This window comes from Meles meles, chromosome 14, assembly GCF_922984935.1.
Source record: "Meles meles chromosome 14, mMelMel3.1 paternal haplotype, whole genome shotgun sequence".
Taxonomy (NCBI): Eukaryota; Metazoa; Chordata; class Mammalia; order Carnivora; family Mustelidae; genus Meles; species Meles meles.
In genome coordinates this window covers 83454346-83480547 of record NC_060079.1, presented here as the reverse complement: position 1 = coordinate 83480547, position 26202 = coordinate 83454346, and the positions used below count along the sequence as shown (strand labels likewise).

General features: G+C 52.2%; 2 protein-coding genes across 3 annotated transcripts in view; both read left to right on the top strand.

Moving 5' to 3' along the window:
* The first annotated feature begins 12636 nt into the window (after positions 1 to 12636).
* Positions 12637 to 13916, top strand: LOC123956103 (proline-rich protein 2-like). The gene is made up of 2 exons (XM_046028336.1): positions 12637 to 12951; positions 13437 to 13916. Exons 1-2 carry the CDS (start codon positions 12637 to 12639, stop codon positions 13914 to 13916), a joined length of 795 nt encoding a protein of 264 aa, XP_045884292.1.
* Positions 13795 to 26202, top strand: part of IRS2 (insulin receptor substrate 2) — a 28379-nt gene continuing 15971 nt past the window's right edge. Inside the window, exons 1-2 of one of the 2 annotated variants that reach the window (XM_046028194.1) lie at positions 13795 to 17908; positions 20002 to 20078. In XM_046028194.1, the coding sequence (XP_045884150.1) occupies positions 13927 to 17908; positions 20002 to 20063 (4044 nt within the window). In that variant the 5' untranslated portion in view covers positions 13795 to 13926 and the 3' untranslated portion in view covers positions 20064 to 20078. Of the gene's footprint in view, positions 17909 to 20001; positions 20079 to 26202 lie in introns of those variants that run through there. The other variant, XM_046028193.1, reaches the window with a different exon arrangement.

Genomic DNA, 26202 nt, shown 5'->3' with positions numbered 1-26202 from the left:
CGCTCAGCCCCGCACCTGCCTGCAGGAAACCACCTGCAGGCGGAAGGCGTCTCACGTTTTCAGACAATCTCTTTTCACCAGTGGGATTTCAGACGTGTGCGTTTCTCTCTCCTCCAGAGTTCGGCGTGTTCTTCCTTGCCTTGCCCTTTTTCCTTTGTGTTTGCCATCCTCCTCTTCTGCTCTCCTACTCCTCTGCTTTTGGAAATAGGAACATCTTTTGGAATAAATACGACACGTTGGGGCGTCTACTACAGTTTAACCATGAGGTTCCTTGAGTCCTTTCTGCCGAGGTGACATGCTTCAACTGGGGCAGATTTTATGAAATAAAATTCACATCGTACAAAAGAGTCACATTAAATTATTTCCTTTCATATTATCTCATGGTAGGTTTTGTGGAGAACATTTTTAGGCTTCTTGTTTTGGAGCAGGGTCAAGGTCACAGCAACACCGAGAGGCAGGTGTGGCGATCTGCCCACTGTCCCCTCCTGACCGGACGCCCGCAAGTGGGGACTTCCCCGACTGCTATGGTCACTTACCAGGATGGTACAATTCTTACCAAGGATGTATCTTGGAAAGTAGATTTCAAAATATGAAAGCTGTGTTTGCACCGAGCTACAGAGACCCGGGGATCCGTCTACTTCAGTACAGAGACAGGGCGAGCGAGCCTCTCCCTTCCAGTTCACCCCCGGATCACAGATTTCCCTCGAGCTCTACAAAGTACACACTGGAAAATGAATAAAAACGTAAAGAAGACATACACTTTATCCCGATAGGTTCCTGGAATCAAAAATCAGAATAAACAAGTTCTACATTACCATAATAGCACAGGAGAAATGACTAAGATTTTATACATTAATCCACTTTCCTGCCAAAATGACATTTTTTTTTTTCTCCCTAGAAACCTGTAGCTTTTTCTGATTGGCTTCACTCATTTTTTGCCTCTAGCCATGGTTAGCAAACAAACCATCGCGTTTCTAGAATTAAATATAGAAATAGTTACTAAATATCTACTAGTTTATACCATGTATCCACTTCATAGATATTCTTCCAGAATGCACAACTCAGCACAAAGAAGAGTCATTTTTTTTAGGTGTCAACCTTGTCTGACTCCCCCCACAAAAGACCTCAATTTCCCTACCTCACTGGATCCCTTTCCCAGGAGGCACGAGGATGGATTCTTCTAGAAACCTTGAGGGCAGTGAACTCCTGTACCGCTCAGAGCTCTGTAACTCATGGTCACACTCACAGTGTCGGTTTCCCGGATCCCCTCTTTCTCCCCCACATCCCGTTTCTCCCTGCACCCAACACCCACTTCTGCCCTTCCTTCCCGGTCATTTGTTGTACCCTCTGGAATTCCCACAGCTCGACCTCAAGAAACAAGGCTCTGTATATCCTCGGGCATTGGCCCCCCACTCCCTGAACAGAAGGGCCCCGAGGTCTCCAGGCTTGTGGCGCACAGAAGGTATGACGTAGAACACAAAATAGTAACAACAAACGTTTATTGACTATTTACAACGTGCAGGCCCTTTATCATTGAAAAGCCTTAATAGATCGCTTTACTTGAGTTTTTCTGTAATTACGAGAATGTCCAATTAGAGGACAGAGTATACAAGCACAATCCAGAAAGGTAGAAGAACGATTGAGCACCTGCTAGGGGGTGGGTTCCTTAAGAAAGTGCGTCACGTCAGCCAAAGCCCAGGCGGGTTCAAGGGGCTGTGAAGGGAGTTCTTTCAGGATGGGCCGTGAGGAGAGCCCGCCAGCCTGCAGCACTGAGAACAGGAGGAAAGGTCGGGCACGGTTTCTGTCTGTTCCAGAATGACGTCAATGCTCGTCCCGCGTGGTCAGTGGCACCTGACAGCCGTCTAATGGCACGGCGTCTGGAAATTCTTGCCCTGAGCTGTCGCAGGGAGCTGCTGGTATAAACAAGTCGCATCTACCCCGGGTACTATGTGAGCAAGTTCTAACAAGCTGTCAGCTGGAGAGTCAAGGAAAGGGATTCTGACCCGTGTTCCAAAAATGCAAAAGCAGAGGAGAGATAGCAAGACGACACTTTGGGGGAAAGTTGGGAATGGGGGCTCTACGATTTACAACAAAGCAGAACCGCGAGATTGAAAGGAATGGTGGGGACCCAGTGTCCGGACATGTCCGAGACCCCCAGAAGCTCCGTGCCAGGGACTCCCCCAGAATGATCAGGGGCACATGTAGACCTCTCCTTGTCCCTGTCCCTGTCCCACACAAGGGAGCCCCTGGCTGGAGCCTCTCTGGTCACCAGCTGCGGATGCCAACGCAGCAACAGTGAGGGCCTCAGCTCAGTGGGCACCTTCACGGCCGCTGTAACCCAACCTGCCGTGGGCGTCAGGCTCCCGCCCCCAGCAAAGCCCCTCCTGCCAGCCACCTGCTCCCACACGCTTGTGCTAAGCGGTCCGTGCCTTTCAACCAGCCCCGTTTTCCTCCTTTGTTTCCCAAACACTTCTAGTACATTCTTCTACGTGTCATCCCACTGTACACCTGAGTCTGTGTCCTGTGGGGACCCCAGTTCCATCCTGAGGACGCTGCTGCCCTTTGCCCCCAGGACCGGCATGTTCTCCGTCTCAGCTCTCTGGCTCCTGGTGTCCCCGCTGACCCCCGGGGCTTTGGCGGCACAGGGAAGGGAAGTGCCGCACCCATGGCATTTCCTCCGCAGGGACCCTGGCCAGTCTTCCATGTGCCTCTGGGCTGCGCTCCAACCTCCTCATCCCCGCCGATGCCCAGGGGGAAAGCGCTCTTGCTGTGGAGGTCAAGCCCCACTTCACGGGACGATTCCCCACCATTGTCCCGGGCCGTGCTCCATCAACACGGCTGCCCCACACTCCCCTCTGCTCACTGCCGGGACTCCTCCCCTGGCCGGTTTCCTCCCACTTCCAAGGTTGCTCCTGCCCAGGACCCTCTGTGGGTTCGTCTCCCATCGCCTGTGAGTGCTGGCGTGGTCTGGGCAGCTGTGACCGCCTCTCACCCACCCTCCCAGCCCGGCCCCCAGCTAACTGCAGCTCTGGGCCCCGGCCCCCCAAACCGATCCCCTGTCCAAACCTGTCCGTCCCAAGGTCTGCTGACCTCTTCCCTGGGGCAGCTGACAGCTCTGTGCCACCGCTCTTTCTAGAATTATTCACTCCATGCTCCCTCCCTGACCTTCTCTCAGGAGAGGGCACTGCGGGTCCCCGTCACCATGCAGGACTTTCCATGAGCCATTGCTGACTCCCCCCTCTTTCCGCACACCCAAGGGCAACTGAGCCATTCGTTAGAGCTAAAATTATTTTCACATCTTTGGTTATTTAATAGGTTCTTGGGTTACAAAATCCAGAAAACCCCAAAAGTCATTTGGTACAATGGGGGTCCTCACCCCACTTCCCCCCTCCAACCCAGGTCTGCACTGTCACCAGCCTTGAGAGTACGGTTCCAGAGCATCTGTGTGTGTACACACGCATTTCCTTTTTATAAAAACAGCAGCATGCCATTAAACACACTGTTCTGTGACGCCTATCCCCACCTTGCCGGTATTCTCAAACGGGATTGCGGTCAGTGTAGACAGAGCTGCCCCGTTCCCGTCGCAGAACATTCTGGTATGCGTTAATACTACCTGACACCAGCTAGGTTTTACGCGGATGTGCCCTGCTTATGAAATGGGCACTTGGTTCTCATCATTAAAATATTTTCATTATGATTATATTTGAAATTATAATCCAGTCTTGATTAGGGACACCATCTGTCACGAGCTAATATCGATGGCTAGATACATAGAGGAACAGACAACGTTTGATCAGTCCCAAACTGTTGGCATTCAACTGGCTTCCAAGTTTTTGCTATCCCAGGCAAGCCTGCAACAAATACACTTGCATACGTACATGTGATTTCACACGGGCGTATTTTCTTTCTAGTGCAGTCATTAATGCGATAAACACCCTTGTAAAGAAATCGCCTCGTGTACGCATGAGTAATTCCTAGAAGTTAAACCGTGGGTCAAGGACCGTGGGCATTTGCCATTCGGGTAGCTTTGGCGAAAGGGCTGGGCGCATGCGCTCTTGTCGGTGCTCCTGCGCCCCGCTGTGGGAACCCCTCCCGACATTCTGGCAAACACACTGAGCTATCAAACTTCTTAGTCTGAGCCAATCTGATAGGTGAATGATTGTACCACTTTGTGGTTTTAATTTGCATTTATCTTATTACGGGAAAGGTTAAGCAGACTTTGGTATGTTCCAGACTTTCTGGTGCTTATTTAGTTTATCGTGACGTTTGTGTTCAGTCCCGTTGCCCATTTTTGGATTCTTTATTACGGTCTTACGGGACCCCTCAGGTACTGACTAAAGACAGAATTAAAGCATTACCTGCGATACAGCTGTGATTACCTCCCCTCACAGAATTCTAGTTTAGGAAGTCGAATTCATCCAAATTTCTTTCATTTTTCTCTTAAACTCTATGGTTTCATGTTTTAATATTGAAATCTTTGGTTCAACTGACATTTCGGTGAAAGCAGACGGACATGCAAGCTTAACGAGTCTTCAGATCTATGTCCCGGTATGCCAGCCCCGTTTAGTGACAACCTGTCTTCTACCCTGGTGAAGTACAATGCCCACTTGGGAAATGCACCAGGTTCCGGGCTGTCTCTCCAGCTGTGGATGCAGCACGATGGGCTCCGTCGATTCAGCTATTTGCATACACGTCCCCTCCTTCCCAGCGGACTGTGAGCTTCCTGGGGGCGCTGCCAGGGCTGGAAATTTCATTCCATCTTTTTACCAGCTCATTGGTTAGTCTGCCTCGTGACACACGTGCCAGGCGAGGACGTGAACATCTGGGCTCAGGACTCGGGGTGGGCTTTGCTTCTGTTCCACCCAAGCCTTAGGGGGGTGGCCTGGAGAGACCCAGTGCACCTGCTTCTGCTGAGGTTGTCCCAGCTGACTCGTGGGGGCTTGGAGAGCCCACCTCCTTTGTAGCCCGAAATAAGCAAGTTTGCCGTTTGTCCGGGAAGGAGCTGTCGCTTTCTCTGTTAGGGCGGTTGTCTGCAAACCCGTCCCTAGTCCCTAGAGAGGCTTAAGTGAAGGGTGGCCACTGTTTACCACTCATTCAGGAACCCAGCAGGAGGCGTGGGAGCAGGAGCGAGCCTGGGAAGACCGTCCCTCCCAGCAGGGCCCCCTGGGCGGTGGCTGTAGGTTTGCGTTGTTGGGGGTTTACATTTTTGTCCCCAGAGGACCCCACACAGTGTCTAGCACAAAGTGAATGCTTGAAATATATTGATAAACTTTCCAGAATCAAATATTTCATTGGTTATTATGGATTTATCACCAGATAACATAACCAGAAACCAGGTATCCCGCATCATTCCACAGGACGCGAATAGGTCCTTAGCCTGGAGCCTGGGGCGGGCTCAGCACACGGGCTTTTAAAAAATTAACCCAACACTGGACTAAATAGAATCAGTCATGTTTGCCTAATTAAAACTGATTTCCATGAAACAAAATTTGGAGACGGTATTTAGTAGTTTCATTCCCTGGGAAGGGTTCAGCCGGTAACTTGGAAGGGGGACTCTGGGTGTAAGTGCCCTTCATCTATTTTAAATGGATGTGCCTTATTTATAAAACGGGCACTTGGTTATTATCACTAAAATGTTTTAATGATGCATTGTCATGTTTGAAACTGTAATCCAGTCATGACCAGGAACACCATCCAGTAAAGAAAGCTGGGAGACAAAAAAAGGGCTTGTCCCCCTATGGAATTAGCTGCAGATTGCAAACACCATTCAGAAGGCAGAAAAGGGAACTGGATTAAGAATGTAAAGGGAAGGGGCACCTGGTCGGTTAAGCGGGTGCCTTCGGCTCAGGTCATGATCCCAGGGCTGTGGGGTGGAGCCCCACATGGGACTCTCTGCTCAGCAGGGAGCCTGCTTCTCCCTCTCCCTCTGCCTGCTGCTCTGTCTACTTGTGATCTCTCTCCATCTCGCTAATATAATAAATAAAGTCTTTAAAAAAAAAATGGGACAAGTTCGCCTAAGAATGTTGGAGATGGTTTGTAAAACCTCTGTGCTCAGAGATGAAAATCACTTTCTCTGCCATATATTATCGGCAAGAAGAGGATAAAATAGTAATATTAGGAATTAATATCAACTGTTAAGCAAATTAAGAACATGCCAGATGATGGTCATGATAACATATAATAATTTTTGTTTCCAAATCATGAGACAATATCAAATAAAAGGTAGAGAAAAAAGAAACTTCTTGAACATCAATCATTTAAGGAAATAGTGCCTTATTATTTAGATAGAAAACCAAAAGGGCAAAGACTTACATTCTAGATAATTCCTAAAATACATTTGAAGCTTGACAAATACTGAACATATGTTTAGTGATTTTTATATTTTGGGTTGAGGAACACCCAAATTCACCTGAGTAGTAAAGGATATCCCTCCTGTCCTATTATTCTGTAATTAAAAAACAGTGTGACTTTAATCAATGGGGCCAAATGGCTACAAGCATATTGATTTCCCTTTTAATTCATCCTATAAGGTGTATAGGTGTCATGTTGAAATTGAAATACACTCTCGGTGTGTAGAAATGTTAAAATCAGGTACAAGTTTACCAAAATAAAAACAGAAAAACATCAGCTCTCAAAATAGCAATATGCTTCATTTTCTGTTTGCTTTTCAGTAGCAGTGATAAATACGGCTTTTTAGTTCTTCTATTTACCACGTAAAAAGGCATTCTCACCCTATAAAATGTAATTTTAAGAGAACTTTTGTATAGAATTCTCATTTTTCCCATCTTTTAACAGGACGAGAGGCTGAAATCTTAATAAAGAGCCAGCAAAGGTGAAATTCTGGCCAGTATTTACACTCAAAGTGGTCATTCTTAGAACGACCTTATTTGAACTGACCTTTCCACCCAACTCTCAACAGCCAGCAGGAAACGGCCCTAAGAGCATTGCTGTTATTTTCTTACGAACCTCGCTAACTCATATTTCCTCAAGCCGTTTCAGTCGATGTCATTTGCTGTTAAGTGTCCTAGACAAGGCAAAAGTATAGTAACTATGTGAGTAGTTAATCGTTCTTACAGTCGTACGTGGGCCCATAGCCCACGTGAGTGGGTTTGAAAGATCGAGGTTCCATTCCCACTTGCACTGGAATCATGTCTTTACACGGGGTCAGAATCATGGGACAATTACATATATTTCGCTGGTCCCATAAGCCGGTAAGAATCAAGAATCGTAACATACATGCGTGTACTGATAAACAGCCCTTACCAGTTATAATACCGCTTTTTCCATGTCGGCATTTTTTTTCTTCCGCAGGTCAATGTACCTGGAGAACATGCGTGGTGGCAAAGAACTTGAGTCTTCCGATCTTGCTCCATTTAGACAGAGAGCTTACCTCTAAGTGGCATTACTCTCTTGAGCGTCTCTATTACTTGCACTGCCTGAGGATGAATTAGAACAACTAAAAAGAAGATGTAATTTATACATTGAAAGTTGATGAATAAGTTAAGTGTTTAAGTTCAAATTATTTCAATAAAAAATAGCCACATTGGACATTTATTAACTGCCATTATTGTTTATAGTTTAAAAGTGTTTCTGTTCTTCTTAGCTTTTAAGGTATATTTTCTTTCCCACCCATACTTTTTCAAATTTTGCTTTTCAACATCCTTGAAGATGACCGGCATTTATTCTCAAAAAATGTGAGACTGGTAGGTCAATGTAGTGAAGAAATATGATTAAAAAAAAAAGTTCACTTGCAAGACAAGCAAATCTTGATTGTAAACTCACGTTTACTCCAGAATAGTCCTGAGTTTAGATCCTTGTTTGTTTTAACTTTGTTGGCTAGGTGGCTTTCTAAGCTCTTAAACGAACACTGATGTGCACTTTTTATCCACTGACTATTCTTGATAAATGCATATGCAAATTGAGATAGGAAATGGATTTTAAATTTGAATGTATTAGCTTGATACTTCCCCAGGCATAAAAAAAATAAGTTTTTAAACTCAGTGTAGCCATTCCTTTGTCCCCTGATAATGCCTTGGGTGGCTCACTGCCCGTATTATTTCTTTGTTTTCTCTCATTGTTTCTAGCAGCTTATTTAAAGATTTGTGCAAAGCAAATGGATGTTAGGTTGTAACCAACTTTCTGCCCCTACTCTGACTGCAACGTCTTGCAAAAAAAGCCTGCTCTGCCTTGGGAAAAAGCGTTGCCAGTTGGTGGCACCATTCACAAGACCGGGTCACATTTCGCTGTTATCTTTAGGTTGGATTTCAAAACAACTCTAGAGAACAGACTCAAAGGCGAGCCTAGAAACAGCACGTGAACTGCAGAAAAGTAGAAGGTTTCTGACTACAATCCAGTTCCACAAAACCCCAGAGCATCTGGCAAAAAGCAGGGTGACTCCTGTCCTACTTACCTCCCGAGGGGTTTACAAACAGGGTGAAAGCCCGCTGGAGAGCAAACAGTGGGATCAATTGAATGCGGGCTGATCTCTGCTTCCTAACATTTGCTCTGTTCAAGGACACACAGCGCTCCTCACTGCTCCTTCCCCCTCCCTCCTGCAAAATAGAGCTGTGTCATTTTAGAGACTTTTTTTTTCTTTTATGTCATCTGCTCATGATCTACAGATTGAGAAGAAGACAATTCTGTTCTGCTCTGACAGAAAGCCACAATAACAACAAACAAACAATGTTTTAACCCAGCAGCTAGGACACTGACAGCCAGCACTACCCAGGGCACCAATCTGGTCACGCAAAATGTGAGTGTATTAGGCTACAGGGCCAAGTATTCCAAGAGGGATATTCTAAGAAGGAACCCCCTCTTTTTTTCACAGTACAGTAATGTTACACAGTCATTAATGTAAAATTTTTATTTCGATCATGGAAAGTCCATGGGGGGAAAAAAGGTGGTTGTTTTTTTCCAATTTAGAAATATATTCTCAAAATTCTAACACAACAAAATCCAGAGGTGAACTGATAAAAATGTTAAGTCACTAACTATAGTCACTTTGTAATTGGTGGTTTATATGTTTAAATTTCTTCAACATAATTATATTTAAAATGGAAATGTTTTCGGTATTGGGTGAGCTCTGCCTGTTCCTACAACATAACTGAGTGTTTTCCTAAAGAGTGTTAATTCAGTGCATACATTTTTCAGAAGAATTCTTATTTTCAAGTTATATTAAAAGTTACAGTAGTCTGCTCCACCAAATACGCCCATGAAAGTCATTTATTTTAGAAAATCCCTCTTTCAGAAAATCCCTCCTCGCTAATGAATATTTAAGAAAGACGTACATATTCTTAATGAACAAGCAACACAAATACCTAAGTGGGAAGCCTTTATAATTTCCAAGGAACCAATCTGATCTATTAACAAACCCTGGCTCCTCAGACATTTGGAATGCCATGCATAGATAGTAAGCTAGCCAAATAGTACTTACATTCTCTCATGTCAATCATTCTGTTGCACACAATTAGCATGTTGCAAAATTCTTGTGAAATTTCAGTTGAAACATATTAGCAAATATATTGGTGGGAAAAAAAAAAACAACAGCTATGAAAGTCCAGGAAGTCCTCTTATGAATTCTAGATGAGGAAAAAGGCTGTTTTTGCACGGCTCATTCATCAGAGAAAGAGAACTGTATTAAATGAGCTACTGAAATACATTATTTAACAAAGCAAACTGTGATAAAATGCTGCCACTTTTTTTAAAGACTAACTAGGTCCTCTGACATAAGGTTCTGAAGTTCAAATCTATACCTCTTCCTAAAGCATATTTTATGTTATGTTATTTTGTTTTTTTCCCCCAAAGCACATTTTAAATTGAAGCTATTCTAACTGGTTGTATAGTGCTCCACTTAACTATTTGCTCAGACCGTTTTTAGATACAGCTCATCCAGATAGGAAAAACCGTCAAAACTACTGGGTTAAGAATTACAAAGGAGAGGCGCCTGGGTGGCTTAGTGGGTTAAAGCCTCTGCCTTTGTCTCAGGTCATGATCTCGGGGTCCTGGGATGGAGCCCCGCAGCATGCAGCATCGGGCTCTCTGCTCAGTGGCGAGCCTGCTTCCCTTCCTCTCTCTCTGCCTGCCTCTCTGCCTGCTTGTGAGCTCTGTCAAATGGATAAATAAAATCTTAAAAAAAAAAAGAATTACAAAGGAAAAAACAAAACAAAAAACCCCCCCAAACCTCCCAAGCATTAAAATGTTATCTACTTTTGTCCTCCTAGGTGTGTCTGCCTTCCCTGAACCAGCGAAGAGAATGATGCTTACTCTTATTTGTATTATTATTATTTGTATTATGGATTTGTGATACATTTTTAATGTCTACTTTTTTATGAAATTGACTGCTTTGTGAAAGGTCATTAAAGGATCCCAGGAAGGACATTTGTTTTAATCAAAGAATCATTGTGTAGGATTCTATGTAAACAAAACAGAAAGGACAAACAAAAAACAGTCCTGGCTAAAAGATATGACCATTTAGTTATCTGTAAAACCAAGGAGAACTTCCAAGGAAGGATCTTGGACCATGAGAAAAAATTTCATCCAGGCTGCTGGCTGGCAACAGGCCATGCGAAACAGCACCCAGCCCTGCGTGGAGAGCTGCTTGACAGATGTTATTAGCTGACTTTTGCTGAAAAAGTACGGGAGAACAGTTGGAAAATCACAAGGTGTCGGACAAGCTTTAAATAAATAAATAGCTTATTTGGCAGTAGAAAGGGAGAAAGACAATGAGCTCCTTCGTTGAGGAAGAAGACAGGGGTACTTCTAATTACAGAGTTCCTTACTGTTGGTTTCATGGGCTGACTTCTTAATGAGAATGGAAATTGTGCCTCCCACACTTGTATTTAGAGGTTCTAGGACTTGAGAATGACAATTAGTTTGCAGTTTTGCTCCAGATTTGTGATCTTCCTGGTATGAGAATGCCACTGATGTAGGTGAGAGCTCGTCACCCTCCTCCCTTGGTGACGGAGGCAGCACGTGGGGAAAGCGCCAAGTGCGGACTTCGGGTTTCTAACACCTTGACTTGAATATGGCATTTAACACTAGAATAGCCCTAAGGAAAAAAACAAACACTCCAGAGATGCCACTTGCTAACGTCTGAGGGGCACAGCAAACAAGGATTCAGAGAATATGCGAAAATCTAATTTTGTAGGAGAGGCCAGAGACAAAAGCAAAAGAATGAAACAATTGCAAGAGATACTTTCCTGGAGGAGATCAGTAGCCCCACCAGGCTGAGAAGAGGTTATCCCAGGATCACCCTTGGCTAGTCAGGGTTGCGGAACATATAGGCAGGCCCATTTGGATCCCTCACAAAGTGAGATGGAAATCATCACAAAGCAGACAAAACTGGGCCACATTTCTTTCAAATTCCAAGAATCCTGTCATCTCTCTTTTCTGAGTAGACATATTGCTAGGCAACGTTTGTTAACACAGAAAGGACAACAAGATCTAAAAAGAATAGAAAACCACCAAGTCTATGAAGGTGCGCCAGACACACAATCTTACACACACATACACACACACACGTGCGCACACATACAGGCACACACACTTGATACGACGTTCCAAAAGGTATTGTTTTTTAAAGCATGACTTAAAATGGAAGATCGACTTTAAATACACGTCTTTGAGGCAAGCTCTGTTCTCCCAAATTCACGGTACTCCCAAGAAACGTAACTGTATTCGGGCTAAAACCCTTGTTATCTTTGTGTAAATAGGGCTTTTTTGGCACAGAAGACCAACTGGCAGAATCCTTAAGTCACATGCGGACAAATATGTGAAAATATTTATTACCCTTTCAAAAATCACAATTTTAAGTTATTACCCTTAGACTTAAGATCTCATTATATTTAAAATAAAGACCTTTGTAAACTGTAGAGGACATTCAAAGGCAAACTTCCAGGACTTAATAGAAAATAACCAACATTATTGTTTCCAATTATTTCACGAAGACACACAAATTAGAGGAACAGAATAGACAAGAGCTGGTTTTGTTAGCCTTCTCGGCTTCCGCAGGGGCCCGGAGCCCGCGCCGCTCTCCGCTCAGGGACGCCCCCCCTTCCCCCCCGCTGCCCCCACGGTGACATTTAGGAGACGCGGCTGCAGGGCTGCTTATTTGTGATCGACTTCGAAAGTCACAAAAGCCACCACAAAAGCCCTGTAGATGGAAAACACTAGAAGCGCTTCTTCAAGGGCATTTTCCAGGAGGCCGTCGCCGCCCGCGAAGGGCGCGCAGGTCTGGAGCCGCCCGCCCGGGACCGCGAGGGTCGGGCGGGGAGGGCCCTCGGCGCGGGGACCCGGGCCCGGGCTGCGCCCCCGCCGGCACCCGCCCTCTCCCCGGCGCTATGGAAACCGCATTCTTGCGCGCCTGCTCGTCCCGCCGCTCCTCCTCCGACCACATCCCGAGCCGGGGACGGCAACTTCCCGGGCGCCCGACAAGTGAATGGCGCTGATGACGCCCCGGAAGAGCCCGCGACCTGGGTGCGGGGGAAGGGCGCCCCCGGGCTGGGGTGGGGGGGGACGCCGGGAGCCGCCCGAGGGGAGCGCGGTCCGGGGTCGGGGGCGCCGCCCGCGCCCCTCCCCTCCTCCCAGGGAAAGGGCCCCGCGCGGCCACCGACCCGGCGCGCTCCGGTGACTAATGGGATGCTCGTAAACAAGGCGCGGGCCGGGCTCCCGGGAACCACCCAGGCGCACACCCGCCGCGGCGGCCGGGCGCGCGCCCACCCCGAGTTTGGGCGCCAGATCCGCGCGCCCAAGTGCGTGATGGAGGGAGGGGTGAGGAGAGGGCAGCCGAGTTCAGGGCCTCCCGGCCCCCGCGAGGGCGGCGGCAGCGATGCGGGGCCCGAGGAAGGGCGCTGCGGCCCCGGCCCCCACCCGGTCCCCGGCGCCCAGCCCCGGCCGGCGGTCCCGGCCCTTGATCTCCGCCGGCCCCCGCCCCGCGCGGCGTCCCCTCCCCCGGTCTCCTCCCCGGCGGAAGCTGCGAGCCCAATTAACTGAGTCCGAGGCGGGAGGGACGGGCCCTACGCGCCGAGCCGGCCCCCGCCCCTCCCGCGCGCCCCTTTTCCCGCCCTGGGTGGCATCTCCTCCGCCGGCATCCACAACGAGCCTCTGATTAATGAGGCTCGGGCCGGCCCCCACCCCGCCCGGGCCCCGGCCTCCGCGGAGGGGGAGGGGACGGCGGGAAACGCAGCCCCGGGAGAAAGGGGGGCGGGGCGGGGGCGCGCGGCCCGCCCCCCCCCGCGGCCCGCGCCCATTGGCTGCGCCGGCCGTCCGTCGGGGGGCGCGGCGCCAATGCGGGCGGCGGGGCGGGGCGGCCGCGCCGTGTGTGCCTGCGTAACGCCGAGTCACATGTTGTTTTGCTCTTCTTAGTTCAGTCACTCGGTGCGCGATGTGTTACTCACTGTGCGGCGGGGACCGCGACGAGCCCGGGTCGCCGTTGGCAGCAGCGGCAGCGGCAGCGGCAGCGGCAGCAGCAGCCCCGGTGGCGGCGCGGACCCCGAGTGCCTGGGCGCACCCCGGCACCCCGGAGCGCGGCGCAGCGGCGGGACCCGTGCGGCTGCGCGCGCCTTAGGCTCGGCCCCGCCGCTCGGCGCGGGGACCCCGACTCTCGGCCCAGCCAGCGAGTCCCCAGGCGCCGCCCGACAGATCTCGCCCGGGAGGCAGCGGCCGCGGGCAGCAGGGCCGGGGGGCGGCCACCGCCCGCGCCGGGCATCCTCCGGGGCCCGGGAGCGCGGAGGGCGCTGCGCCACCGCTCGGGGCCGGCCCCCGCGGGCCTCCCCCAGCCTTCCCCACCGCTGGGCCCGAGGGACGCGGGCTCCGGCGGACGAACCGGAGGGGGGGGGAGGGAGCCGCCCCCGCCCGCGCCCCCGCCCCCCTCCGCGCGCCCCCAGCTCCTCCGCGCCCGGCCGGGCGGCGCGGCCTGAAACGCCGGCGATGGCGAGCCCGCCGCTGCACGGGGCCCCGGGGCCGGCGGGCGGCGACGGCCCCAACCTCAACAACAACAACAACAACAACCACAGCGTGCGCAAGTGCGGCTACCTGCGCAAGCAGAAGCACGGCCACAAGCGCTTCTTCGTGCTGCGCGGGCCCGGCGACGAGGCGGCGGCGGCGGGCGGGGGGCCGGCGCCGCAGCCGCCGCGGCTCGAGTACTACGAGAGCGAGAAGAAGTGGCGGAGCAAGGCGGGCGCCCCGAAGCGGGTCATCGCGCTCGACTGCTGCCTGAACATCAACAAGCGCGCGGACGCCAAGCACAAGTACCTGATCGCGCTCTACACCAAGGACGAGTACTTCGCGGTGGCGGCCGAGAACGAGCAGGAGCAGGAGGGCTGGTACCGCGCGCTCACCGACCTGGTCAGCGAGGGCCGCGCCGGCGACGCGCCCCCGGCCGCCGCCACCGCCGCGTCCTGCAGCGCGTCCCTGCCCGGCGCCCTGGGCGGCTCGGCCGGCGCCGCCGCGGCCGATGACAGCTACGGGCTGGTGGCGCCCGCCACGGCCGCCTACCGCGAGGTGTGGCAGGTGAACCTGAAGCCCAAGGGCCTGGGCCAGAGCAAGAACCTGACGGGCGTGTACCGCCTGTGCCTGTCGGCGCGCACCATCGGCTTCGTGAAGCTCAACTGCGAGCAGCCGTCGGTGACGCTGCAGCTCATGAACATCCGGCGCTGCGGCCACTCGGACAGCTTCTTCTTCATCGAGGTGGGCCGCTCGGCCGTCACGGGCCCGGGCGAGCTGTGGATGCAGGCCGACGACTCGGTGGTGGCGCAGAACATCCACGAGACCATCCTGGAGGCCATGAAGGCCCTCAAGGAGCTCTTCGAGTTCCGGCCGCGCAGTAAGAGCCAGTCGTCGGGCTCGTCCTCCACGCACCCCATCAGCGTCCCCGGCGCGCGCCGCCACCACCACCTGGTCAACCTGCCCCCGAGCCAGACGGGCCTGGTGCGCCGCTCGCGCACGGACAGCCTGGCCGCCACCCCGCCGGCCGCCAAGTGCAGCTCGTGTCGGGTGCGCACGGCCAGCGAGGGCGACGGCGGCGCGGCGGCGGGCGCGGGGGCGGCGGGCGGCAGGCCCGTGTCGGTGGCCGGGAGTCCCCTGAGCCCCGGGCCGGTGCGCGCGCCCCTGAGCCGCTCGCACACCCTGAGCGGCGGCTGCGGGGCCCGCGCGAGCAAGGGGGCGCCGGCGCCGGCAGGGGGCGCCCTGCAGCACAGCCGGTCCCTGTCCATGCCCGTGGCGCGCTCGCCGCCCGCCGCCACCAGCCCCGGCAGCCTGTCGTCCAGCAGCGGGCACGGCTCCGGCTCCTACCCGCCGCCGCCCGGCCCGCACCCGCACCCGCAGCACCCCCTGCACCAGCCCGCCAGCCAGCGGCCCTCCAGCGGCAGCGCCTCGGCCTCGGGCTCCCCCAGCGACCCCGGCTTCATGTCGCTGGATGAGTACGGCTCCAGCCCCGGCGACCTGAGAGCCTTCTGCAGCCACAGGAGCAACACGCCCGAGTCCATCGCCGAGACTCCCCCGGCCAGGGACGGCGGCGGGGGCGAGCTGTACGGGTACATGACTATGGACCGGCCGCTGAGCCACTGCGGCCGCCCCTACCGCAGAGTGTCCGGGGACGGCGCCCAGGACCTGGACCGGGGGCTGAGGAAGAGGACTTACTCCCTGACCACGCCTGCCCGGCAGCGGCCGGTGCCGCAGCCCTCCTCCGCGTCCCTGGATGAGTACACCCTGATGCGGGCCACCTTCTCCGGCAGCTCCGGCCGCCTCTGCCCCACCTGTCCCGCGTCCTCTCCCAAAGTGGCGTACCACCCCTACCCCGAGGACTACGGCGACATCGAGATCGGGTCCCACAGGAGCTCCAGCAGTAACCTGGGTGCCGACGATGGCTACATGCCCATGACCCCTGGCGTGGCCCTCCTGGGTGGGGGCAGTGGCAGCTGTAAGAGTGACGACTACATGCCCATGAGCCCCACTAGCGTGTCCGCCCCGAAGCAGATCCTGCAGCCTCGCGCCGCTGTCGCCGCAGCCCTGCCCCCCACGGGAACCACGGTGCCCGCTCCCACCCCTACGGTCAGCAGGGCGTTTCCAGCGAGCGGGGCCAGCTACAAGACGAGCTCCCCAGCCGAGAGCTCCCCCGAGGACAGTGGGTACATGCGTATGTGGTGTGGCTCCAAGCTGTCCATGGAGAACGCCGACACCAAGCTGCTCCCGAATGGGGACTACCTCAATATGTCCCCCAGCGACGCGGGAACCTCGGGGACCCCTCCCGACTTCTTCTCGGCCGCCTTGCATGGCAGCGGGGAGATGCTCAGGGGAGTCCCTGGCTACTGCTATAGCTCCCTGCCCCGCTCCTACAAGGCTCCCTACACGTGCAATGGGGACAACGACCAGTACGTGCTCATGAGCTCCCCCGTGGGGCGCATCCTGGAAGAGGAGAGGCTCGAACCACCGGCCAGCCCCGGGGCCACGCCGTCCAGCAGCGCCTTCGCGGCGGGAGCTGGCCACAGCCAGCCTCCTCACCCAGTAGTGCCTTCGCCCAGCAGGCCGAGTGGCAGCAGCGGCAGCCGCCCAGAGGGCTTCCTGAACCAGCGCGCCCGGTTGGTGCGGCCCACACGCCTGTCCTTGGAGGGGTTGCAGACCCTGCCCAGCATGCACGAGTACCCTCTGCCACCCGAGCCCAAGAGCCCCGGCGAGTACATCAACATTGATTTTGGCGACGCCGGAGCTCGCCTGTCTCCGCCCGCGCCACGGCTGCTGGCCTCCGCGGCCTCTTCGTCCTCACTGCTGTCCGCCAGCAGCCCAGCCTCGTCCCTGGGCTCCGGCACCCCGGGCACGAGCAGCGACAGCAGGCAGCGCTCCCCGCTCTCTGACTACATGAACCTCGACTTCAGCTCGCCCAAGTCACCCAAGCCGGGTACCCAGAGCGGGGACCCCGTGGGCTCCCTGGATGCCCTGCTGTCCCCCGAGGCCTCGTCCCCCTACCCGCCGCTGCCCCCGCGCCCCGCGGCCCCCACATCCTCGCTGCAGCCGCAGCATCCCCCGCCGCCTCCCCCAGGGGAGCTGTACCGCCTGCCCCAGGCATCCACTTGCCAGGGCCCGAGCGCTGCCTCCTCTTCGTCCTCGGAGACTGGGGACAACGGTGACTACACCGAGATGGCCTTTGGCGTGGCTGCCACCCCGCCACAACCCATCGCGGCCCCCCCGAAGCCGGAAGGTGCCCGTGTTACCAGTCCAACGTCTGGCTTGAAGAGGCTGAGTCTCATGGATCAGGTGTCAGGAGTTGAGGCCTTCCTGCAGGCCAGCCAGCCCCCAGACCCGCACCGGGGAGCCAAGGTCATCCGCGCAGACCCACAGGGGGGCCGCCGGCGCCACAGTTCTGAGACCTTCTCCTCGACCACCACTGTGACCCCTGTGTCCCCGTCCTTCGCCCATAACCCGAAGCGCCACAACTCGGCCTCCGTGGAAAACGTCTCTCTCAGGAAAAGCAGCGAAGGGGGCGGCAGCGGCATCCTGGGTGGGGGTGACGAGCACCCCGTGTCCCCCCGCCAGCTGCAGCCGCCGCCCCCCCAGCAGGCGCGCCCGTGGGTACCGAGTCAGCCGGGCGGCTTGGTGGGCTGCCCTGGGGGCAGTGGCTCTCCAATGTGCAGGGAGACCTCCGCTGGCTTCCAGAATGGCCTCAACTACATCGCCATCGACGTGAGGGACGAGCCTGGGCTGTCACCGACCCCCCAGCAGCATCCGCATCCCCAGCCTGGAGACAAGAGCGCCTGGGGCCGGACCCGCAGCCTCGGGGGTCTCATCAGCGCTGTGGGGGGCAGCGGCGGCAGTGGGGTGTGCGGGGGGCCGGGCCCTGGTGCCCTCCCCTCGGCCAACACCTACGCCAGCATTGACTTCTTGTCCCATCACCTGAAGGAGGCCACCGTTGTGAAAGGTGAGGCCCTTGGATCTTGTGGTTGGTGGGTGGGAGGGCGGGGAAGTCCGTGAGCGGGCTCTGGCTTCACTGCCTTTCTCTTCTCTGGTGCCTTGACCTGAGCGCCAAAATGCGGGACCAGCCTTATAGTTTGGTTCTCCCTGGGGCTCCTGCCCTGGCTTCCTTCTTCTCCACACACCAGGAGCAGTTGGTGGTCTTTGAGTGGAAGAAGTTTCCCACTCGGGAGACTCGGGTTGGTTTTTCCGGGCCAGCCCCCTCTTGCATGGGCTCCCAGGGCGGTGTCTTCCCAGGTCAGCGCCCCACGGTGCCAGCTGCGGGTTCTTGACCTTAAGTCTGACAGCTGCTTCACCTTTCGCTTTGTTTTCCTGGAACGCGGTCCCGCCTGATCCGTGTGGCGGCTCAGAGGTGGTCAAAACAGATCTGCAAGTCATTTAGAAAATGAGTGTCCGTTTTGGTGGCTGCAGGGAACAGTGAACCATTTTCTCTCCTGAGGGTCTGAAATGGGGACGGTGCCCGTGCACGGCAGGAGAGCGGCAGAGTCCAGGTCTACCTGGCCGTACCTGGTCGGAGCTAAACCTGGGTGGCCGGGCTGCAGAGGTTCTGATGCCCAAGGTCCAGGGTGTGGCCCAGAGTGCGCCTTCCTAAGAAGGCTGCGTTGATGCTGCTGGTTGGGGGGCGTCCTCTGAGTGCCCTGTCCCCTGTGAGGCTCACCTGAGGACGTTACCTCTGGGGCCTGGCCCAGACGCAAGCAAGCAAAGCCTCCAGTGGGCAGACCTCAGGCCCCGGCGCCGTTCAGGGTTTGCCCAGGTGATGGGAACGTGCAGCGGGGTCTGGTATCAGTGCTTGAGGGAGAACAAGTGGAAGGCGATCTCCTGGGTCTGTTCCAGAGCAACTGGGCGGGAGGGTGCCCTGCGTTGTTCACAGACTCGTCGAATACCCACGAGAAGGGAGGGGTGTGCTTGCTAGGCTGGTGGTGTGTTCTGAGGATCTCAGACTTCGAATGGCTGGGGGGTGGGGGTGGGGAGGGGAACAAGGGGGAGCAAGTGTTCATTTCCTCATTTTCTTTGGTGCTGGTGGGTGGGCTGCTAGGCAGGGAGAGGCTCTGGGGGAACCATAAGACAAATCCCAAAACGCAGAGTGGTGAGAGGCGTCCCGTAGCCTGAGTTCTGTGCTAGCCTGAGGTCAGCAGGCTGCCGAGGGTCCGAGGGGATGATCTCAGGGGCTTGGGCATCCATGTGTGCCTTTTGTCCTTAAAACGAACAGAGTAGCTGGATGCCACCTGAGTCCAGTTGGGGGCTTGCAGTTTGCTGGGACGGTTAGCCCTGGCGTTGGGAAGTACAGCGATAGGGTAAACAGCCAGTTGTCCTGTTAGGACAGAGGAAGGGCTGTTTGGCTTCATTTAAACCATAGAGTGAAAGAGGAGAGAGTCCTAGGGAGTGATCAGGAGCAGAGAGCTGTGGTATCTGATTAGATCCTGTGGAACTGGTCGGAATGTATTCCGTAACCAACGACTCTCCACTGAAGGTCACTGCTCTTGGAGTTAAGTGAAGCCCTTGCAGGTACTTCTGAAAAGTGGCTTGTGTGTGTCCCGGGGTTGAAGGAAGAGCCGCCTGCCAGGACACAGACCAGAGAAACGGCCCCCGCAGAACTGGAACTGGGTCGGGGGAAAGATGCATCCTCACAAAAAGTTCTTTTCGTCTGCCCAGATGGGTGTATAGGGTATATGCCCTAGTGAACGTGCAAGTACATTTTGCTGAAATCTGATTCTAATCAGAAAAGCAGCCTGAGAACATAACACCTTTTACGCCTTTTGGGGAAGGAGGCAGCAAAAACCTGGACTGGACTGCACAAGGCCCCGGGAGCGGGTTCTGGCAGCAGCCGAGGAGTGCGCTGGGGTTTTCGTGGCCAAGCCTGCAAGGATTCAAGGCCTTCCTGATAAAGGAGATGCATTCGGGAGCGTGACTGTGTATGATAGAATGTCCTTTGCAGACTAGAGAAAATTTTAAACCTCGAGGGAGGAGTCTGGTTGGAGACCTGATTTCGCTTTGTTTTGTTGGTTTTCCCACCAGTATAAAATTCCTTTCAACCTATAGGATTCAGGACTCTGAAACCGAAACAGCCGTTCACAGGCTGCGTGCTGGCTGAGCAGGGATGAGGCTGGATTTGCCTGCTGTTTTTCCGGTCTCTGTGGGCATTATGGTTAGCCCCCCGGTAAGGAGGAGAGCAACTCTTTTTAAGCAGATAGAGAGCTGTGATCCACTGTGGTGCCCAAACCAGTTTTTTAAAAGGACTACATGCTGAATAGATCTGGGAAAGGGATGCAGCACAGAGAGCCGGAGAACAGGAAGGACAGGGATGTTGTCTTTATGGACAGGAACCTGAGTTGTGGTCTGTGGAGAAAGGAACTCAGAGGGAACGTCTACTTTTATGTAACTCACGTGCGCGTGTAGAAGTTGGTTTGTGGTGCTCGTAAATAAAAAGTTCACAGGAGATAAGCGTCCTTTGAGAGAATGATTTATAGGGAGGAAGACTTGGAAAGTGTTTCTTTGAAGATGAAATAGGAGAAGAACTTCCTGGGTCATTGCGTGCGCTGGCCTGGTGCTCAGAAGAGGCTTTGGTGTGCGCACTGAGCTCCTTGGGCGCCCATGAGGAGACGTCATTAATTATGCTGAAGCCGAATAATTTGGGGTTGTTTGGGTAGGGTTTGGCATTTGCATAAGCGGTAACAAAGATACTGGTTTCCTGCAAGGCTCGATGGTTGTTTACAATAGAATTGGGAATGGTGGGATTTCTGTGCCTTAGCAAAGGAAACAAGTTAGTACACCTTAGGGGTGTGTGTGTGTGTGTGTGCGCGCGCGCGCGCGCGCGCGCTCTGGATTAATGTATAATAATATATGTGATACAATAGTTACATATATATTAACCCAGAGCAAATAAAAATTGAACTCTCAGTTACGCATCTTACTTGGGAGCAAGGGAAGGGTCTTACTGTGTGTTCTGCGCGCGCGCGCGTGTGTGTGTGTGTAGAAAAATCCAACCCATTTGTCCGAGCATTGTTGTTTCAGAACTGGAACTAGAGTATGGATCTACTCTGTTTTAAAGCAGCATTTGAAAACTAAGTGTATGCATTTTGTCCTATGAGTGGAGGTTGCTGTATGTCATAAAAGGTGCTATCTCAGTGTTCTGTTCCTCTGTCATGGGATTTTATTCTAAAATTGGTTTTCATGTATGTATAAGGCAGGTTAGATGAGAGTTACCATTGAAAGCATCTGTATTTAAATTCTGTTTGCTAAAAGGACTATTCATCCATGTCCTATGGCCAGAGAGTCTGGGGATAAGAGGAATGTCTCCAAAGGAACAATATAATCACGATTTACGTTTGAAAGGATTGCCTATTGGAAATCTGAAAGCAAAAAATGTGGATATTTTTAGAACTCCGTTGAGATCCCTTGACAAACCACATGCCCTTTGTTTTTCTGTTGTGCGAGGTCTCCTGCTTTGGTTGGCCAGTTCCTGTGGTAATAAGATAATAACGGTGACTGCTCCTGCCCTGTTCCCAGGAACAGAGGACTCAGGTGCTAATGAAAACACAGAGGCTTTCGTGAATGAAAGTCATGTGACTTGGTCTACTTCCTTTATTGAAAGAGAAACCTTTACAAAAATAGTACTTCGTAGAAGGAAGCGTAGTATGTGGAACATTAAACCAGGAATCAGGAAACCAGGTTTCTGGTTGCTGATCTTAATGAGTCATTGTGGGACAGAGGAAAACCATTTAACCCCACTTTCTCTGTCTGTAAAATGGGGTAATTATAACTCTCTCCCTTCCGTGTCCTTGGCCGCTGGGCGGTCCAGCAGATCATAAAAATCAAGAACAGTTAAAGTGCCCTTCTAAAGGGCCTGCTCCTAAACCCGCTGGTGCCGTTGATACTTACTGCCTTGAAGCCATGAGTATTTACAGGAAAGTCACTTTTGCCCATGAGTGTTCTTAACAAAAACCAGAAAACCTCAATCTGAAAATGGAGCTAATACCCTTTTAAGAAACGTGTGTCTTTTTTGTTTCCTTGCTAGTTCCACTCCAGTCTCGAAGAACCATGTTTTCCCTCCCTTTACTTAACTTGAGATGTTGTGCATAGATAATTATCCATTGCCGAGAAGCAGTGGTTAAATTACACAGGAAAATAACAGTTGAGGAAAACAGCGTCCTAATGCTGAAACTGTATTAAGACTGCCCTTTTGATTACCTTTTATGATTTGTTTATATGTAAAAGATACTGTCAAGATGAAAATTTGCAATTAGAATATACATCTTTTTGTTGTTGTTGTTAACGGATAGTGTTGGCTCTCAGCGTGGGGTGTATTGAAAGGAAACCAGAACTCTTCAGCTTTGAGCTGCTGAATCCAGTGTTGGGCCTGGGTTAGTTCAATTAGGGTCGCCCCTCCTGCAGTTCGGGGTTGTGTGGTCCTCAGACACCGTAGGGGAACCTCCGAAGTTTGCTGGAGTCATTGGCTCTTCCGCAGGCCCCCTCCCCACAAAAGGAATTCTCATAGATAATTAATGTTTTATTTTCTCTGGAGCTCTGTGGATTAAATGAATCTCTCTTTTTTCTGGAGAGGAGAACGTGCAGCAGTTTAACGAACAGCATGGGTATAATGGGTTTTCTGTTAAAATTCCCACTAAGGCATTTTCTGTAGAAGCATAGTTCCAGGAGCTGGTTAACTTTTGGTATCAGATTTGGCACGTGGAGAGGGTTCTTTTTGTTTTGTTTTTTTGGGTAGCGCAGAATCAAGTGTTCCCGTTTCACCTTAGAAACTTAAGGGAAAATGTAACTTTACTCTTATCTGCGTTGCCAAGTGGAGTGGGGAAAAGCTCAGAGGGAAGTAGGGCCCCGCCCAAAGCCGGTTCTTCACCGGAGTCCACTAATAATAGGGGAATTCGCTGCCGATTTTGTCTAGTACAGACGCAGGGAGGATGTGTATTTCTATACAAGATGGGGACCACATCTTAATTTGGCTTTTTAGTAAACAAATGAAAACAGAATGTGCTGACCTTCCCGTGTGATCAGTTATAAGCATGTTATTGATCAGGTCGTGGGTTTTCTGAAAACATACTGTCTGAATTTCAGTGGGGGAGGTTCTGTGTTAGTTTTACCTGCGGACTGAGCTCAGTGGGGAGCTGGGGGAGTCCTCGTCAGGACGGAGGGGAATGCTGAGGCTGGACATTGCCGGCGATCGTCGGATTGTTTCTCGATAGCCGCAGAGACTTGCTTGAACTGGGCGCAAAATGAAAGGCACAGAAGGTTTGGGGAGAGGGAACTGGAATAGGCTTTGTACGCTACCATCTTGCTCAGTGGAAGCCAACGATACGGGATCCTTCTGGGCGTGGTGTTCCCGATGCTTCGTTGAATTCCTTGCATGGGAACGCCGAAATAGAATTGGGTTACCAGGGGCGCCTGGGTGGCTCAGTGGTTTAAGCCTCTGCCTTCGGCTCAGGTCATGATCTCAGGGTCCTGGGATCGAGCCCCGCATCGGGCTCTCTGCTCAGTGAGGAGTCTGTTTCTCCCCCTCTCTCTGCCTGCCTCTCTTGCCTACTTGTGACCTCTCTCTCTCTGTGTCAAATAAATAAAAATATTAAAAAAAAAAAAAAGAATTGGGTTACCATGTAAAGGCTGCGTGTTTACAAGTGATAAAATCAGCAAGTTAGTGGTTCTGATTTCTTGGCGATCGGACTAGAATAATACTAAGTTTGCATAAAGTTGCTTTTACGTGTCCAGAGACGTAAAACTCCCGTCAGGTGAATGCGTCTTCCAGTTTGCCCTCTTCGCTTACGTCACACAATGTAGATGCCTAGAAGCAAAGACTTAAGAAATAGTCTGCCTGCTGTGCTTTTACTGAAATTTGGAATATTTGGTCAAACTTTGTGGTGGATCTACTTTAAAGATTCATAGCATCTTATAAATACTGGGTTTTATGTTAGTATTGATTTTATTTATTTATTTATTTTTAAGGTTTTACTTATTTATTTTAGAGATGGGGGAGGAGCAGAGGCAGAGGGACAAGCAGACTTCGTGCTGATCACGGAGCCCCACTCGGCCCGATCGCACGACCCTGAGATGGGGACCTACGCCCAAATCGAGAGTCTGATGCTCAAATGACTGAACCCAGGGGCCCCTTTAGTATTGATTTTTGAGTATCAAATTTTCCAGAAAGAAATATTTTGTGTGTGTGTTAAGGGGTAAGGGCCTCCATGTCTCATCTGGTCATGCACCAAGAGGCTTGATGTGAATTTCTTTTTAAATTGAAACTCAAATATTGAATAATGACATAGTCTCTAATCATGTTAAAACTTTAAAATCGCAAGTACAGTTAAAGTCTTACTGGTGCTTTAATCTAGCCCCACTATTGGTATTGGTGTAAGTCGTTGTGTGAATTATTACAGTCTAGTATTAAATTTCAGTTTTTTTAATGTGTAAGAAGGGGGATTGTGGAAGATTTCATTATATTATGTGATTTTCATAACTACCTTAGAATCCATGTGTTTATCGGAAGGATTGCTGCTTCTCCATCGTCCTAATGCATAGCCTATCGTGTTTGTGGGTGTGAGATCGTGCTCTCTCCACGCGGATTTATCAGTAGCTATTTTCAGTCCATCTTTCGCCTCCAGTGGTGGTAACTGACAGTCCCAGAGCTTGGTGGGCAGCTGGAGCTGGAGATGGTGACATTGTAACCATTATCCTGATCAATACTGAAAGATGATTGTGCGTCCCTATCCCCTTTAGGTCAAAGGAATTGTTTACAATCCAGAAAGTGTGTTTTCCCACTTCGTGGTGGAGAGACATTTTCCTACCTGTGGTATCACGTAATACCCCAAAACCCAGTGCTGCGGGAATCTGCCGCTGAGGGAGGCCCCGGGACTTGCCAGGTTCCCCGAGCCGAAAGGGGGACTGTTGGGAGCGAACGGTCCGGTGGTGGCGCCCTGGGGCTCTGCGTCCTCGTGCGCTTTTCATTCTGTCCCATCGTCTCCCGGTCTCTGCTTCCGAAGCTCCCAGCTGGTAGTTACGTGCGGACTTGACCGTGGACCCGCCTCCGGCAACTCTCCCAGGGACCGTGTGGTGTTTTATCTCACTTGGGCATAGTTACTTCATTTCTCTCTCTCTTTTTTCCTTCCGCATATTTATTCATCCCCACGAAATCGTGGGCAGGTGAGCAGGAAGTGGGACACGGGAGGACAGCACCCTAACTTTTTTAAACCAGTGATACGCCCGGCAGTGTGAAGAGCTTGCAATCTGATGGGACTTTGATGGCCGTTACGGTGTCGCTGGCGGCGGCGTCTCAGGTGGTTGGTTGGTGACGGGTTCTGGCGGTTTCCAGGCTGGCTTCCCGGCGTTCTGGGGGTCTGGGGCGAGGAAAGCTGGCTGTGCCTGACACTCGAGAAGATGCCTCCCTGCCCTCCCAGGCCCGAATGCATTCGGACTCCTTCCCCCAAGCGAGACTCCTTCCCCCAAGCGACGGGGAGAACCCAAAGGGAATGGAGTTGTTTGAAGGGAGAAGAGCTGGGAAGTGTTGCTATAATGTAACTCATTTAAGGTTGTGAACGGGGAGGCTGAGGGAGGTCAGACATCTTCTCCAAGGTCACCATTTAATTAGTTGGTAGAAATGTTTGTAAATAGTATCAAGAAAGAATCAAGTGTGCGCTGTCTCTGTGGGTCCTTTGTGTACTGATGAGTAACTGTGTCCCGGGGCTGTCATTCGCTGCAGAACAGCTCAGCGCTATCTGCCTGTCTTACTTGGGGACACTGTGCTCCACGCATGGACTCAAAGGTTTGCTGGTCGCCAGAAGTAGGGGTCACACCGCCGCAAGGCCGTGGGCTGTGAGTCTGGGAACGAGCCCGCTCACGGCCATGTGGGCAGTGTTTACTGTGAGGCACAAGAGCGGAGGTTTGGCCGATATTCAAGATCACATACTTACTTGTTTAAAAAAAAAAAGAAAGAAAGAAAAAGAAGAAAATTCCTGGCATAATTCAAATGGAAAAGCCTCTTTCATCTGGGGAGACAGACGTCCTTGATCTCTGTGACGGGTTCAACCTGCACAGTCGTCCCGGTCACGGCTTGAGGCGTCTTTATGATGTATTCATTCTATAAGTGAAATATCATAATCTCATTATGAATAAGTCCATTAACAGTTTCCTAAGAAATGAGTCATTAACCTCTTTAATGATGAGTGTATTTGAAAACTAACCATTTAGAATTTGCCCGAGGACCGATAAGTCATCTTGTTTGCAGGTCGTGGTCTTCTG

What these genes read in the sequence shown, in the direction of transcription:
- LOC123956103 (XM_046028336.1), top strand. Translation starts at nt 12,637, where the DNA reads ATGCTCGTAAACAAGGCGCGGGCCGGGCTCCCGGGAACCACCCAGGCG. An exon ending in GCGCGGCGTCCCCTCCCCCG is followed by an intron (nt 12,952 to 13,436) that starts GTCTCCTCCCCG and finishes CGCCGTTGGCAG; the next exon opens with CAGCGGCAGCGGCAGCGGCA.